At 49.0% G+C, this 15,826-nt stretch overlaps 6 protein-coding genes across 6 annotated transcripts; 2 read left to right on the top strand and 4 right to left on the bottom strand.

Moving 5' to 3' along the window:
• Positions 1–480: 480 nt before the first annotated feature.
• N7519_005843 (uncharacterized protein) lies at positions 481–5,660 on the bottom strand (the record flags this gene model as incomplete). The annotated part of the gene is made up of 13 exons (XM_057292619.1): positions 481–780; positions 834–986; positions 1,038–1,223; positions 1,285–1,798; positions 1,857–2,260; positions 2,318–3,631; positions 3,682–3,750; positions 3,805–3,874; positions 3,929–3,987; positions 4,044–4,719; positions 4,770–4,877; positions 4,932–5,498; positions 5,554–5,660. The coding sequence occupies 13 exons, from the start codon at positions 5,658–5,660 to the stop codon at positions 481–483; spliced, it is 4,527 nt and encodes a 1,508-aa protein (XP_057147430.1).
• A 1,078-nt stretch (positions 5,661–6,738) lies between these two features.
• Positions 6,739–7,762, top strand: N7519_005842 (IGBP1/TAP42 family protein; the record flags this gene model as incomplete). The annotated part of the gene is made up of 4 exons (XM_057292618.1): positions 6,739–6,797; positions 6,853–7,129; positions 7,186–7,409; positions 7,471–7,762. 4 exons carry the CDS (start codon positions 6,739–6,741, stop codon positions 7,760–7,762), a joined length of 852 nt encoding a protein of 283 aa, XP_057147429.1.
• A 182-nt stretch (positions 7,763–7,944) lies between these two features.
• Positions 7,945–9,046, bottom strand: N7519_005841 (uncharacterized protein; the record flags this gene model as incomplete). The annotated part of the gene is made up of 2 exons (XM_057292617.1): positions 7,945–8,728; positions 8,778–9,046. The coding sequence occupies 2 exons, from the start codon at positions 9,044–9,046 to the stop codon at positions 7,945–7,947; spliced, it is 1,053 nt and encodes a 350-aa protein (XP_057147428.1).
• A 551-nt stretch (positions 9,047–9,597) lies between these two features.
• N7519_005840 (putative LON domain serine protease) lies at positions 9,598–12,493 on the top strand (the record flags this gene model as incomplete). Its single annotated transcript, XM_057292616.1, has 3 exons — positions 9,598–10,060; positions 10,124–12,350; positions 12,406–12,493. 3 exons carry the CDS (start codon positions 9,598–9,600, stop codon positions 12,491–12,493), a joined length of 2,778 nt encoding a protein of 925 aa, XP_057147427.1.
• Positions 12,494–12,950: 457 nt separating this feature from the next.
• On the bottom strand, positions 12,951–14,023 carry N7519_005839 (mitochondrial 54S ribosomal protein uL23m; the record flags this gene model as incomplete). Its single annotated transcript, XM_057292615.1, has 4 exons — positions 12,951–13,227; positions 13,365–13,653; positions 13,773–13,910; positions 14,014–14,023. 4 exons carry the CDS (start codon positions 14,021–14,023, stop codon positions 12,951–12,953), a joined length of 714 nt encoding a protein of 237 aa, XP_057147426.1.
• A 186-nt stretch (positions 14,024–14,209) lies between these two features.
• Positions 14,210–15,600, bottom strand: N7519_005838 (protein kinase RIO2; the record flags this gene model as incomplete). The annotated part of the gene is made up of 3 exons (XM_057292614.1): positions 14,210–15,231; positions 15,293–15,437; positions 15,538–15,600. 3 exons carry the CDS (start codon positions 15,598–15,600, stop codon positions 14,210–14,212), a joined length of 1,230 nt encoding a protein of 409 aa, XP_057147425.1.
• Positions 15,601–15,826: the final 226 nt, after the last annotated feature.

The raw sequence follows: 15,826 nt of genomic DNA, 5'->3' as shown, positions 1-15,826 counted from the left end.
TGGTAAGGAACAATAGGAGCGCAGATCGGGTGGGTGAAGTGTTGAGATCGCGTCGAGCGGGAGTTGGGCGGGAAAACAGAGCAAAGGGATGGTAACAAAGGCTGGAAAGAAAGATAAAATCTAATAGATTAAAAATGATTGCAAGATAAGTTCCAGGCCTATGCCGTCCTGAGTCCTCTGTTAAAGATCAAAAAAGATACGCGGCGTGTTTGCTTTACTTCAGGGGATGCACACTATTCCCCATTAGGTTAAGCTTGACACGACCCCCATGCGGACACCGCATATCCATGGCTCCCGTCTGTCCCTGGCCCGTTCCTTTCGAAGTATACCTAGGTAAGCTTCACTATATATTGGCGGGTAGGTATATTCTCTTTGTGGTATGTACAGCAGTAGGATCTCCATATCGTATTCTGGATATTCCACTAGAATAAAACAACACAACCAATTTCCTGCGAGCTATCCCCCACAATTTCTCTCCCTTCAAACTGCCGTTCCGATATTTGCATGGTCGACAGCGACCTGTCCACCTTGACAAGCACAGTGGTATTTCTCCCGGAAATCGGAAAGTGACATTCCATCAATAACAGCCAATGCCCTGGTGCTAGCCCTCACTTTCGCATACCGACTAGAAGATGCCACTGCGCTGGCAATAGATTGGCCATGCACCATAACCGCAGCGAAGACCCTGGGAGTTTCTCCCTCCACGGCAGGAACTTCTGCAGATTTCAAGCAGTAATCGGCGCATCGGTAGTTGTGAGTCATTTGACTATGGAGGAACGTCTATGGTCTATTAGTACGAAGGGTATAATATCAGGGGCAGGAGATGAACTCACCGTTGGATGCCTGTTTGCAAATGTGTCGTAAATAGACATGTCATGAAAGAAGGGTAGGATATGCCTTTGGAAGAAGGCCTCAATCACTGTGAAGTCGAAGCCAGAATCAACGAATATGGCACCGAGATAGGCCTCAATCATGTCGGGAAGACACTGTATTTCCGTGAGTATGCGGACTATGCCCATATTGAATAGAGAACTTACCTTTGGAGAATCCGACGTCGAAAGCCAGTAGTCTACCTCTCCGTTGCTTTCACTCTCTGCAAGCTGAATTTCCTCCGCGTATTTGCTGTTTTGGATCATGAGAGGATTGCTGAAATGCTGAAGATGAAGATGAAGCCCCAGTTTCACAGCCAAAGCACCGAGAAATTTGTTGGATACCATAGCCATCTATTGATTGATGTTAGTAAGGAATTGTGTGTGACTTGGCTTTACTAAACGAAATACGAACCTTGTGTTCAGTCAACCACTGCGGATCTCGGTTGGGGAACCGATGGAACAAGTGCTCCACGCACACCATATCCAAGAGTGCATCGCCCAAGAACTCGAGCCGCTGGTAGCAAGGCACTTTGGCCCATGCCAGTGGATAAGATGGATGCGTGAAAGCCGACCGCAGAAGACGGGGGTACTTGAACTTGTATCCTACTTTCTCGAAGATCTGCTGAGTCAAGTTCTTTTCGAATCCATCAGGCGCCCTGCTCTGGTACGAAGGAATAGAATATGCAGAGATGTAGTCTTTCCATGAGGTTGCCGTGTGGTTCTGGCTGTTGACGAAGACGGTCACGGCTTTGATAGCCATGTCATAACGATTATAATCACCTCCTGAGAGTAACGACGCTCCTATCAATGCCTCGCAGACATCTGCTATAGTCTTCTCGGCTAAGGAGTGCTTGCCTTCACTATCAATAAATTTGGCGTGGTCTCGGCCATACTCAAGCGAGAGACCTGGGGGGTACCACATATGCCTGTAGTTGAGTGTCAGTTAAACATTCTCTTGTTAAGACCAAACGTTAAAGAACATACCGAGAGAACCCACGACTACGTATGTACTCATATAGCTTCAGTTCAATTGCATTTTTGAACAGGTTTTTGTTGCAGATGAGACACATTCTGTTGACGTGATAGTCGTATTCATCATCGTCGGGATTTTGAGCAAAGAGCGAAATCGATGTTGCCATCTTGAGCACAGAGTCTCCTAGCAGCTCAAGGCGCTCGTAGTTTTTTCCCATTCCTCGCTGAACGTGAATCTGTAGGCTCCGATGCTCTTCGGTGTTATCCGAATCTTTGGTAAAGGCCTCCAGGGCATATTCGAGCTTAATATCACCAAGATCTAACATTTTGCATCCCTCCTGGGCGATCAGGTAAGACTCCATTCGAGAGATTATTGCTGGAAAGACAAGACAGGTTGCGGCCACAGACATGGAAATCTGAGTTACATATTAGCATCTTGGGTGAGCTGAAATGTATACTGATACAAAACTTACCGCCGATATAGCCAAAGGCTGAGGGCAAATGACGCATCTCGTGTTAGATGCTCTCTCTTCCTCCGCTGCTTTGTCAAGAAAGTTCCGCCGAAGACAGATCAACTCTGCCTGTAAGACCGGTTGAGTCCAGACACAGCGATCAAAGAATTTTGGACGTGAATTCTTGCTCAAACTCAAGGACCAATTCATGATATCGTCTGACCATTTTCGAGACGGTGCGTAGGATGGGGGTGGGTCTGAAGGACGTAGATTGGGGTCTATAGCCAGCGGGAAGTATCGATACTTTCCATTCCAGTCGTCGTAGATAAATTTGGTCAGCAATAATTCCGGCTCCATGTCAGTAGACCACATAAGCTTGGGGTTATCTTGGACGTATTGCAAAGCAGCCCAGTCAATCATGTCAAAGAGACTTGTTGATGTCCTAATGTCCACATCTCCTCGAGCAGGCGCAAGCCAGTACGGAAACTGTTCCGAGGCGTGCTTATAAGTCTTGTGAAACACGTCATGGAACACAGCAAGAGTAAATGCAGTCAAAGTCTCGAGCTCTTCGGAAGCAACCTCAAGGCACCCGTCAATACACAAAGACTGAACTGTAGTCTCGATATCATCATCCAAGAAGACGGGAAAAGTGGGTATTGCTGCAATCCGCTCTCGTGTCAGCAAGACGATACTTCCGTGAGCTCGAGTCAGAAGCTCTGATGGAATGAGACGAATAACTGTCGCGTACAGACGTGTCGGAATAGTTCCCTGCTGCCTTGCCCAGATTGAGGGCTTGGTACGCATCTTGTACTGGTCAGTCTTCTTTGAAGTAATGGCCAATTTAGCATTGCGCATCGCTGGCAGGCGCTTGTGGTAGACGGAGTTGAAGTGCTCATCCAACAGATTTCTTTTGCGAAGTAGCAAACATGCATCAAAAGCCGCCGACTGCTTAGCGAGTGATTTCTTTGATTCGGAGCATCCAAGCACTCTTCGCACAGGTGACTTCTCCGGCATAATTATTTCACAGCTGAATGATTCGTTTTCTGACATGACAATGTATGTGACCGAGGCCGAGATCTCATTTTCGTATTGCTGAGGTTTTGTCACCGTTAGCTTGATGGTGCAAGTCAACAGAAGCAAATTGGCCCTTACCAATGAGCTGGCAAATCGTGCCAGTACACCAATCGCATGGCGATAGGTCAACATGGCACCTGTGCTCGTGATAGTGTACGTTCTCTTCCGATCTTCCTGGTGAATAAGCACTCCATTATCATGCTCGTCTCGGTACAATTTTCGGTCCTCTGGCAGCAGGTTGCAGAAATTCTTCATGAGATGCTGTTCATGTTAATGAGTTTGGTGCTATATCACCCAGGAAGGATCCTTACCTCTGCTCTTCGAACTTCCTGTAGTCTCGTGCTGTGGTTGCGATTGCCACTTTCAACCATGGTTGCGTACTGCGAAATAGTTAGTAAACCAAATGCGTCCCATAAAAGTGAAGGAAATCTAACCACTGAGTCGGCGCGCCTGGCACGGCCTCGGCTTTGGACATATTGAATAACCGTGTCATAGAGATCGAATCTTTTTGTTGGTCAGTAAAAGCAGCAGCGACGGTTAAAATGTTAGAAGACATACCTAACCACCAGGTTACAGTCTGGGATGTCAAGGCCTTCCTCTGCGACCGATGTTGCAAACTGAGAATTATTAGATTTTCTCGACAAGCAGCCTTTCTCATTTGCTGAAAACTCACCAAGCAGTTGATTTCACTTTTTCGGAACTTGACCAAGACAAGAAACTGCCGACGAAATGTTGAACTCATTCCTAGCGCATCTCCTTTGCGGACACCGACCAAGGCATCGGGACGGAGGTTTGGGAATTGCAGCTTTTCGCACAGCTGTAACAATACTTTAGCTGTGTTGCGCCTTTGTGTGAACACGATGCATTTGGTATCTGGAGACTTCGCAAACTGTTCTTGCAGCTTTCTCATCAAAATCTCAACTTTGGAGCTGAGATCACTAGGCGTAAATGTCTGGTTTGCAATGTACTCCTTGACCAGCTGGTTGGCTTCTTGAATCCGCTTGATCTCCTCCGAAGCCTTTTCAGAATCCTGAGGATCAGATTCGCTCGCTTTGCCGATACTGCCCTCCAGCTTGGGTAACACTTCGTCTGATAGGGCCAGAGCCCATACCTGGTCTGCGCACCAAGCCCCTAATTCTGAGCTTGCAACAGATGCAAATCGAAATGCGCCTTCAAGAATTGGCATATCCCCATACTTGGTTTTCAGAGTCCTATGCAGATTGGTCTCAAGCGGCGGAGGAAGCTTGTCGTAGACCCATTCCTCCTCTATTGGCTTGTTCACGAAGGTTCGCAGAAGGGCAAGATCCGATGTTGTTGCAATTCGACTATTTAAGAGAGTCTCAAGTTGCCTATATACAGTAAGCAGAAGCTTCCACTTTTTTTTTTTTGATGTGCTCACATTGCTGCTTCCGCTATGTCACACTTAGCATCAACCGGGGAAGCAGTCATCCCGAAGATCCTGGGCCGCTTTTCAGGATCGGCTTTCAAATAGGAGTCTCGGATGATACTAATAGATATTAGCTTTTGCCGTGATGTTATAATTGAACAATGGGCTACATACCGAGCATACGGATGCTCTTTTTTGGCATGGTGGGCTTCGTCAAAGATCAGAAGGTTGATCTGGTCAATCCCTATATGGCCATTCAATAGAGAGTGGTTCAGGATCTCTGCTGTGCATACGATCACCATGTACTTTTCAAGGTGCTTGTTCCACGTTTGTTGGTCCCAAAGATCAGGTCCTAGGTTGCCGTAAAAATGACCGACTTTTTGATCGAGGTTGTTTCTCAAGACCGCAGACTGTTGAAAAACCAAGGTTACACTGTCCACCAGGAAAAAGGCGACGCGAGGTTTTCTGCCACTTGCACGTTTGTTGAGTTCGATTTGGAGGATATGCTTGAGCAAAAGCACAGCCACTAAAGTCTTCCCAGATCCTGTGTCAAGAACCGCGATTGTGTTGCTAGCCCGTGCTCTTTCAAAGAGCTCAATTTGGTATTCACGAGGGTCCAGGACCCCACCCCCGGGCTCTGTATTTGCGAGCAAACGAGCAGTTGAAAGTTCCGCATCAGATAGTTCGATATGTGCCCCATTGGGGCCATTGCTGGGTCCGTTGACAACATGCTCTTCGAGCCTTCCGGGTTGTCAGCATAAATAGGCCTTGAAGCTAAGATACGTTGGAAACTCACAGTGCAGTGAACATAGCATTTTGAGCTCGGTGTCGGTGCGACTCCGTCAAACGTGGGGGCACAGCTTCATCGCCAGATATATCTGAGGCAGTGTCTTCGGGATCCATGTTGGTAGATTTTTCCTGTGCTAGAATATGTTGAAGAAGAAGAAAAATTGAAGAAGAAGAGGAAGAAGAAGATTAAGAAGAATAAATAAAGCTATGCGAAGTAGGAAAGTTAACCCCGGGCGAGAGAAGAAACAGTATCTGACTTGGTAAGAGCAAACGAGTTATAGAGTTTGGTGTTCCTTCCTAGTAAGGTATGGGTTTCTCGTAAGTGAGGTGAAAGTGATAGATCGTCCACAGGTGTATATTTGTAGGTGTATTGGGAAGGCTATTTCAAGAGGGCTCCATGTGTTTAACAAATATCCATAGACAGCTTGCCTTAGACTCTTCTTTGATATTGTAATGAGATTGCATTTTCTTTCCGTGCCAAATAGGAAGGTCGTTTGCACATGGATATCCTAAGAATCACATGCCTGCAGGTCCCATATATATATGCACCTAAGCAACCTGTTCTAACCACAGCGTAAAACTAGGACCAAAAAAGCTGGTGCATAGGTAAAATGAGCAGACTATAAAATAGACCTCTGAAATTATTTAAAAGAACGACTATCTGAAGGGAGACTAAAACAGAGGAGAGCCCTGGAGGAGAATAAGAGTGTGATAAACAACTTATCAATGCAAACCGACCAATCAGTCTATACTTAGCGTAGGCAGAACATATATTGATTTACAAGGGAAGGAACATTTTGAATTAAGCATACAGTTTGATTCCAACCTTGGACCAAGTCTGTAGAACTCAAAAAGGCTGAGGAAAATTGAAGTATGAGCCCTGTCAACGCTTATCTGATAAAAGCTTGGCCTTATCGCCTTATCGAATTTCCAAAACTCAGATCCGATCCAGATCGCGGGAGACACGCGCACCCTTTCCAAGCACCCCTCAAAGCCTATCTTCTACCTAATTCAAGCCCACAAGATTAATAACAGAACCAATGGAGGAGCCACAGAGTCTTCGCTCTCTATTTGCATCAGCAAAGGAGCAAAAGAGTGCACTGGAATCGCGGGCGACACCAACGCCGAGAGCTACCGAGACGAGGTAAATGCGACGATCGCCAAGTTCCAAGAATGTCAGCGTCAAGTGAGCATGCTGTCTCTTTTCAGCTCTAATGAACTGTTGGAAGATATTTCAACCAGTGATATCCAGTACGGCACCTTGATTCCCGCATTGTGTTGCCCATTCAGCTGATTTGTTGTCCAGGTACATGACACTGGAATACCATCTAGCCGAGCTTATGCAGCGAGTTGCTACCTCAGACCGCGAAGCGGCTCTCAAGCGTGCACTCGAACAATATGAGAAATACCTGATGCGCTTGGATGAGTACCTGCTGCTCTCTGGCGGAGATAAGAAGCTCTTTGAGCAATACATGGCCAATCCGACGTCTTTTACCCTGGCGCCAGCCAACGACGCTGCTGCCAGACGAGAAATTAAAGTGACACGGTTTCGAGAGGAAAAAGAGCTCAAGCAGAAACTGGAGGTATGTGGAATTTCTTCCTAGATATTGTTCAGGGTCCTTGCTTACCCTATTGAAAGTACTTCGCACGCAACGAAGCTCGACTGCAAAGTGATGATGATGACACCCGATCTCTCTATCTAGCAGAGATCCAGCTTTACACCCACCAGACCTTCCAGGCCTTAGATCTCCTGACCCAGGAATTGTCGATACTTTCAGCTATGCGAAACGCACCCCCCTGTCCCCCTCCGACAGACGATCCCAGACAGCGAAGCAATATTGGAGGTTTAAATTACTCAGAGAAGTTGGATCCTTCCATGTCACAGCTTTTGGGGGGGAGGCAGAGGTGGTCCTATCCTGAACAGCAAAGGAAAGCCAATGCAGCCGTTTACTTTGTTGGGTCGGCGCGCAGAAATGCAACAAGGAGTCTTTCGTCCGGGTCATAACCTTCCGACTATGACAATTGAAGAATATCTCGATGAAGAGCACAGACGAGGAAATGTTATTGAAGGAGGAGGTGAAAAGTCCGGCATCAAACCGCTAGTCGACGAAGATGATCACGAGATTGCCGACCAGGAGACGATGAAGGCGCGATATTGGGACGAGTACACGGAAGCTAATCCGAAGGGTGCTGGAAACACGCTGAATCGGGGATGATTTGAAATACCCGGAACGAACAGAGCTGCTTTACTATAGTCCAGAAAGCCAGGTAGATGGAGTTTCTGGGGAATATTCTTGGTATCTTGAACGAGTACGAACATACCAGACAAGAAAACTCGTTCACTTCATTTTTTAACAGGGTATATCTGCCTAGTTACAGTAAAAGTCTATTTGAGCATTCAGACCGCAGTAGAAACGGTCTCCTTGGCCTTGTTCTGTTGGATAGCCTCGAGGATGTCTCCAGCGCCGTCAGCCACCAGGGCCTTGGCTACGGTGATGCCGAAAGCCTCGGCACTCTCAGCAGAGGTGACATCGGCTTCCAATTCTACCTGAGCACATTCTTTGCCATCGACACTGACTACAACAGACCGCATTCGCAACTGCTTAGCACCCTGCGCATTTTGGACCCATTCGGTTTCAACCCCCAGCGGGGCACTGCAGCCTCCCTCGAGGGTCCGCAAAAGACTGCGCTCAGCCAAGACAGAGAATGTGGTATCCTGATGACCAATCTTGTCCAACATATCCTGCAGAACAGTGTCTTCCTTGCGGATTTCGATACCAAGGGCACCCTGTCCGACAGCATAGAGCATGCCGCTGTTCTTGGAGTCCAAATATTGGGTGATACGATCCGCCAAATCAAGACGCAGTAGACCGGCAGCGGCTAGAATGATACAGGCGTAAGGGCTATCTTCAGCGTCTAGCTTTGACAGGCGAGTGCCGATGTTGCCACGGACATCCTGGACCTTAAGGTGGGGGTATTTCCGGGCTAATTGTGCTGTGCGGCGGATGGATGAGGTTCCCACCACGGACCCGGCGGGGATCTCGGACAGACTCTTGTATGGCAAACCTTGTTTCACCACAAGGACATCCCTGCTATCTTCGCGGGGCATGCTCGGACCTAGCTTGCAGGAAGAGGGAGAGTAGTGGGGACATCTGATAATTTCGAAGAAGTCGTCGTCAGCACTTTTCTTGGGTTAAGACAGCTATGTTGTTTGAAATTGAAACACTTAACAAACCTTTCAGCGAGTGCACGATAATATCGACCTGTCCGTCGATCATCAATTCCTCCAATTCCTCCGTCCACAGGTTCTTGGTGTTGAAATCCCGCAGTGCAATAGTGGTATTCAGGTCACCGGCTGTCTCTTTGGAGAAGATCTTATATTCATATTGCGGGAATGCCTTCTTCAATGCGTCAAGGACCAGGTTTGTCTGAAGCAGAGCGAGTTTAGATTTGCGGGTGCCGATAGTGATGGTCTTTTGGGTGGGGGCGGGGGTAGACATTTTGGGCAAAGAAAGCGTATGCGGAGAATAAGCTAAAGAACGCGAGTAATTGTGTACGTTGTATGTACGTTGTATGAGCTATTGCCCAGATACCAAACAGCCGAGGAAAGTCACGCGAAGAGGCGAAAGTGGATTTGGAGACCTCCGATCACGGGACACGTGCAGATCAGTAATTCCAGGTTTGCTACAACATTTAAGTATACAATAATTAGGGAATAGAAGATATAGGAATAATATTAGAGTTAATACAATACATGTAGATCTATAAAATTAGAGATAGACTATCATCAAAAAAGCAAATTGTCTAAGTTCTTCCCCAGTTGATCGTCAACCTCGGCTTCGGGACGTGGAGATTGCGAGACATGCGACTTATCTCCCCCGGACTTCCCATCTACGGGATTCTGGAACCTCCATCTCTCCTCTTCATATAATCCATTTACCTTCCCCCCCTCCACATTCCACATTCCCCATTCCCCATACATTATACACTTGATCTCCCCCGGATCCCTGTCTTTGCCACCCTATTTCATCATCACTACGGCCCATACAAGATGGGAACGAACGGTAGAAGCACCAAGCTTCCCCTCGTACCTCTGCCCAAGGGCTCGGTTCTGCTACCCGGCGTGACTCTACGCATTCCAGTCTCCAACCGTCCCGATCTCGCCAATCTCCTTTCGTCACTTGTGGACAAGCCTTCGAAGCGAGATGCGTCTACTATCACCTTCGGCTGTGTTCCACTTAATTCACCGTTCCTGAGCCGGGATGGACAGCAGCTCCTCGAAGGCGAGGACTCTGACTCGGAGCGAAAAGAGGAATATGACTCGATTGACGCCGGTCAGGCACGGAAGGAGGATCTGTTCCGATGCGGAACCATTGGCAAAGTCATCGGAGTTCAGCGCCGGGCCTACTCCGAACCGTTTTTGCTAGTTCAAGGATCGCAAAGGTTTACTATTAAGAAGGTCCTGCGAGACCGGCCATACTTTGAGGCCGAGGTCTTCATTCATGATGAATCCAGTTAGTTTCCACGGACACAAAACATAGAGACCACATGGCTAATCATACTTCCTATGCTTCTAGACTCTGGCCAAGGTGATGCAGAAGTCGCTGCGCTATTCCAACAACTGAGACAGCTCTCTCGAGAGCTTCTTACTCTGCTACGCCTCTCCTCATTACTGTCGGCAGCCTCCTCTCGCCTCTCGCCACTCGTTGCCCGAAAGTTCGAGCTCTATATATCGAAGACGGAATTGACACAGGCCGGGAAACTGGCCGATTTTATGGCAGATGTGTCTGATGCAAGCTTTGAGGAAAAGCTACGTATCCTCGGCTCGCTGGATGTTAAGGAACGGTTGGAGAGGGTTGTTGAGATCCTCACCAGACAGGCACAGCATATTAAGAGTAGCGTCAGGGTCACCACGGTTGGCTCGACGTCGTTCCCCTCATCCGGGATGGATATAAGTCAGATTGACCCCCGTGAACGTGAGCTGCTCGCAAAGCGTGCAATTTCGGGTCTCTCCGGCATGACGCCCCCTAGCGGACGTGGCAATGACGAAGAGAAGGAGCCTAATGAAGTAGATGAGCTACAGCAGAAGTTGAATGATGCGCAGCTTAGCCCCGAAGCTCGGAAGGTTGCGGACAAGGAACTGAAACGCTTGCGAAAGATGAACCCTGCCAATGCCGAGTACGGTGTTTGCCGGACTTATCTGGAAAACTTGTCGGAAATTCCATGGACCAAGGTGACAGAGGATCGGCTTGGGCCCGACACCTTGAGGAATGCCAGGAAGCAGCTGGATGAGGACCACTACGGATTGGAGCGGATCAAGAAGCGACTGCTGGAGTATTTGGCTGTGTTGCGCTTGAAGCAGTCCACCAACTCGGACGTTGAACGCCAGATTTCAGGGCTCTCCAAGGATTTGGACGCCTCGGCGGTCGGAGATGTTGAGAAGGATGTCCCCCTGCTGTCAGAGACTGACCGGGTTGCGTTGGAGACCCGCCTTGAGATCCTCAAGTCCAAGCGTATGACCGACAAGTCCCCTATCTTGCTTCTAGTCGGACCCCCTGGAACTGGCAAGACCAGCTTGGCCAGGTCCGTTGCTGCCTCACTTGGCCGAAAGTTCCACCGGATCTCCCTTGGTGGTGTCAGAGACGAGGCTGAAATCCGCGGCCACCGACGCACATACGTTGCAGCCATGCCTGGTTTGATTGTGAATGGGTTGAAGAAGGTTGGCGTTGCAAACCCCGTCATTCTGCTCGATGAGATTGACAAGGTCGGCGGCGCCAACTTCCAAGGAGACCCGTCCGCCGCCATGCTTGAGGTTCTTGATCCTGAGCAGAATCACACCTTCACTGACCACTATATCAACATCCCTATTGACCTGAGCAAGGTCCTCTTCCTTGCTACTGCCAACTCCCTGGAGACGATCCCGGCACCTCTGCTTGACCGCATGGAGACTATCTCACTGTCTGGATACACCACTGTTGAGAAGAGGCACATTGCCAAGCAACACCTGATCCCGAAGCAGATTCGATCCAACGGCCTCACCGAGGGCCAGGTAAACCTGTCCGACGAGGTGATCGATAAGACCATCACCTCGTACACCCGCGAGTCAGGTGTGCGCAACCTAGAGCGGGAAATTGGCTCTATCTGTCGCCACAAGGCCGTTCAATATGCCGACGCCGGGGATGCCGACCGCCTAGACGATTATAACCCTGTCGTATCAATCGATGATCTGGAGGATATCCTGGGTATTGAGCGATTCGAAGAAGAGATCGCCGAGAAACACGGCCGTCCCGGTGTAGTAACAGGCCTTGTCGCTTACTCTACCGGTGGCCAGGGCAGCATCCTGTTCATTGAGGTGGCAGACATGCCCGGCAACGGACGCGTCCAGCTAACCGGTAAGCTGGGCGACGTGCTCAAGGAATCTGTCGAAGTAGCCCTAACATGGGTGAAGGCACACTCCTTCGAGCTCGGTCTCAGTCACGACCCCAGTGAAGATATTATGAAGAGCCGTAGCCTGCACGTCCACTGCCCCTCCGGCGCTATTCCCAAGGATGGTCCCTCTGCCGGTCTTGCCCACGCTGTTGCCTTGATTTCCTTGTTCAGCAACAAGCCCGTCCCACCCCAGATCGCCATGACTGGCGAGGTCTCCCTCCGCGGCCGGGTCATGCCTGTCGGCGGTATCAAAGAGAAACTGATTGGTGCTTTGCGTGCGGGCGTCAAGACCGTGCTGCTGCCAGACCACAACCGCAAAGACGTCAAAGATGTCCCACAGGAAGTCAAGGATGGTCTGGAAATCGTCTATGTCAAGTAAGTTATCTCAGCCCAACCTTGGTTTAGTTCAACTGCTAACAATCATTCACAGGCACATTTGGGAAGGGCTCCGCCAGGTCTGGCCCGATGCCCAGTGGCCAGGCCAACACCAGATGAACTTCGTTGAGAGCCGACTGTGAACCATTCCAAGGTTGTCAACTCCTAAGTATAAGGCGTCTTGCTTTGCCAGTCCCTCGTCTGTTGCCAGAACTGGAGCCCACCTACCCTCTTTTTTTGCATAGCGTATAATAGCCCGAGGCCCCAGTGATTTGTATTTAATCAGCTTGTCTTTTGTGATGCGTTCATGCCAGTCAATATTTTGTGTCTATATCACTCTACATACGGTTCCAATTCTACAACCAACACATAACTTGCAATTTACAATGTTTTATCTTAGAGATTCGTGTAAACCTTGACCAGATCAGAAAAAGATGATACGCCATATTCAAGATGTATACAATCTACCCCAAGAGTATAATACACAGTTCCAGTCAAAATAACATGGACCATAAGATAGAGCAAGAAACACCGATTTCCCCCAAGGGAGGGAGAAAAAAAAACCATGAAGAACAATGCAAGGAATCCCATCAAAACCGATTACCGTGATCCATGCTTCCGCCCCTTACCATACCAGGCCGGCAGCGTAGGGGCACGGGCGAACGCACCATTCTTAGCCGCTTGGTGTGGCTCTAGGCCCAGAGCCTTCCAGGTCGGTCTCCAGGTCTCCTTGTTCTCGAGCAGCGCCTTAGCCTGCTCCTTGTAGGCATCACGCAACTGCTGATCGGGCTCTTCACCCTTGTTGGGCCTGGGGTTCTCCTTTTCTTGTTGGTCGATCTGCCACTTCTCGGCCTTTGACCAGCTTTCATGCTCCCATCTATTTGTGGATATTGGTTAGTGAAGATGTTCAGTTTGGTTGGAGGGCGCATGTGTAGTATGGAGCATATAGAAAGAGGGAAGACAAAGGAATGGAACTCGAAGAGGACGAGAAGGTTAAGGGTAGGCGTCACATACGGGGTGAGATCCTTCGGCTCCTCAGGGTACACGAAGGGCTCCTTCAATTCAACGGTCATGCGCTTCTGCGACTTAGGTCGGCGCCACGGGCCGAAACCCTTGCCATCGCGCGAGATTCGTGTGATCGGTTGTGCCTGAACGTAACTGCGGATGCTGAGGGTTCCGACTCCATATAAGTGCCATAGGTAGCTGCGGAGATCGAACTTGTTGAAGTTGAGGGGGACGCGGAATTGAGCATATCGGGGGGTGAGATTGGGGGGTTCGGACGAGAGCAATGCGGAATTGAGGTCTATTGGGACGATAAATAAGCTGGGGTTCTTTTTTTATTTTGCGGCAAATGTTCAATTGGCCGCTTAAATCTGTTGAGATGCTGTTTTGGTCGAGCGGAGTAAATTTTGGGCAACGTACAGGTACACGGGCTTGCCGACGACGCTGGGCCATTTAGATTTTCGGGGGTTGCTGGACCCCAGCCTGGTTTTGTAGGCGGCGCAGGGCCTTCGCTTGAACACTGTTGAGGCGCACCATCGCGTTGTTGAGTGGAGGAATCTGGAGGTTGGAGGTGCTTGCGGATCGCGTATCAAAACTGCTTTGGCCGATCTGGTCACGTGATCCCAAAGTATGCGCCAATAGTGAACGACACAACACTCACTGTTGGACATTCAGTCAAGAGTCGAATTGATTACGCCGTGTCTCCAGTATAGTATTGGGTATATTTTTGATATTTCTTTCCTAAACGGAGAGTTTAGGTATTCTAAAAGACATCCCTTGATAGGAAATTCTGCAACCTATATTACATGCTTTATTCATCGTAAATAGTCATTAAGAAAGCCCAAGATCATTTCCTTTTATTGCTCCGCCGATCCAGAGACTCGAAGTTCTTCCAACCGTTTGGTGTTGTCATCGACATCTTCGGAGTCCTTGGTCTCGTGGGCATCACTGGCATCCTCGGCTTCAGATCCGGATTCTTCCTCATCATCCTCATCCTCATCCTCATCGTCGCTGTCCTTAGAAGCCTCTCCATCTCCTTTGACTCCAACGTCTGCCATATAAGCCTCGAGCTCACGGGCCATCTTGCGCGAGAAACCTGACGCTTCAACTTCAACATCCAGACGTTTGCCGGGGTTCTTGAGGAGCTTCTTTCTCGCCTCGGCGAATGTAGGGCCCTTTGAGTCGCTCACGAAGTGGAACTTGCGCTTGAAGTATCGCTTGATACATTCCACATCACGGTCAAAGTACATTTCAGCGTTAACGTGGTCGACAGACACCATCTGCGGGAAATCAATGAGAACCGGGACCAGCCGGATATGCTCATCTTCCTCTTCCTCAGTGAGCTCTTTCCCCTTCATTTCGGGGTCTAGCTCTTCCTTGATAAGGATATTGAACTCGTTGAAATCACCATGGATAAGACCATATCGCGCAAGTTCCAAGATCATATTCATAAGCTCGGAGTACAGCCCAGCGGGGTCGGCGACTTTTGAGATTTGGCGCAGAGGGAAAGCATCAATTAGACTCATGACGATGGTGTGTCGGTTCTGGGCAATGGGCTCGGGGACGGAGAATCCGTTCTCGCGCAGAGCCTTCATGAAAGCGAACTCCTTCATTGCTGCCAATCGAGACATGTACATCCATGGGGCTGAGCTGCGGTGTCGTAGGTAGTCGCGGTTTGTCTTGACTGTTCGGAACGAGATACGGCCGAGACGGTGGATTTTCATAATGCGCTGCGCTCCGGTGCTATCTGCCACCACGATGATGTCTGATTCTTTTCCAACCCCGATTTGGTTGCCAACTGAATAGATGACCTTTGACTTTTGGTGCGCGTTCAACGCAAGATAATCCAATCCTCCGTATGCGAGTCGGTATCCGTCATCTATAAACCGAATACTTGTATTAGTGATAAGCTCAGATGCAGAAGTACATGGAATGCATACACTTGGCATTCTTGACCTTTGCGATCAAGTTGATTTTCGCGAGGTTTGAGATTGCGCGATTGACACCGCTGCCGCCTCGGAGGCCCGAAAGCTGTGAGATCAATGGCGTTGGGACGACCTCATGGTTCCGGCTGCCGGCTTCACACTAGAAGAATCTACATGTTAGCTAATGAAGAATGCGCGATAGAATATCCCCAAAGAAAGAATATCGCGGGGTAAAACCAAGAGGAGGGGCCGATAAGTACCGCTGCAAGAACTCGGAAATCCTCGGAGGTGAGGTAGCGAATAGCCTTAGCGTCGAGTTTCATGGTTTCGAGGAAATGAAGGAGCCTTTCGCTTTCTTCTAATTTCCTTGAATTGATTCGTTGGCGACCAGAACTTCAAGACGAGTTGGATCACTCAACGATGCAGCGGAGGAAAAAAGTTGATAAGAACCTAGCCCTAAGCCCTATTTCCTATCCGGGCTGAGAACCTTGATAGCATATGGATAGCACCTGGGCATTCTGCGATGATTACAATGTTGTAACCGGATAT

This window comes from Penicillium mononematosum, assembly GCF_028829835.1.
Source record: "Penicillium mononematosum strain IBT 11891 chromosome Unknown utg000003l:1.0-8172316.0:1.0-8177699.0, whole genome shotgun sequence".
NCBI lineage: Eukaryota > Fungi > Ascomycota > Eurotiomycetes > Eurotiales > Aspergillaceae > Penicillium > Penicillium mononematosum.
The sequence above is the reverse complement of the archived record's forward strand: the minus strand, read 5'-3'. Positions and strand labels throughout refer to the sequence as shown.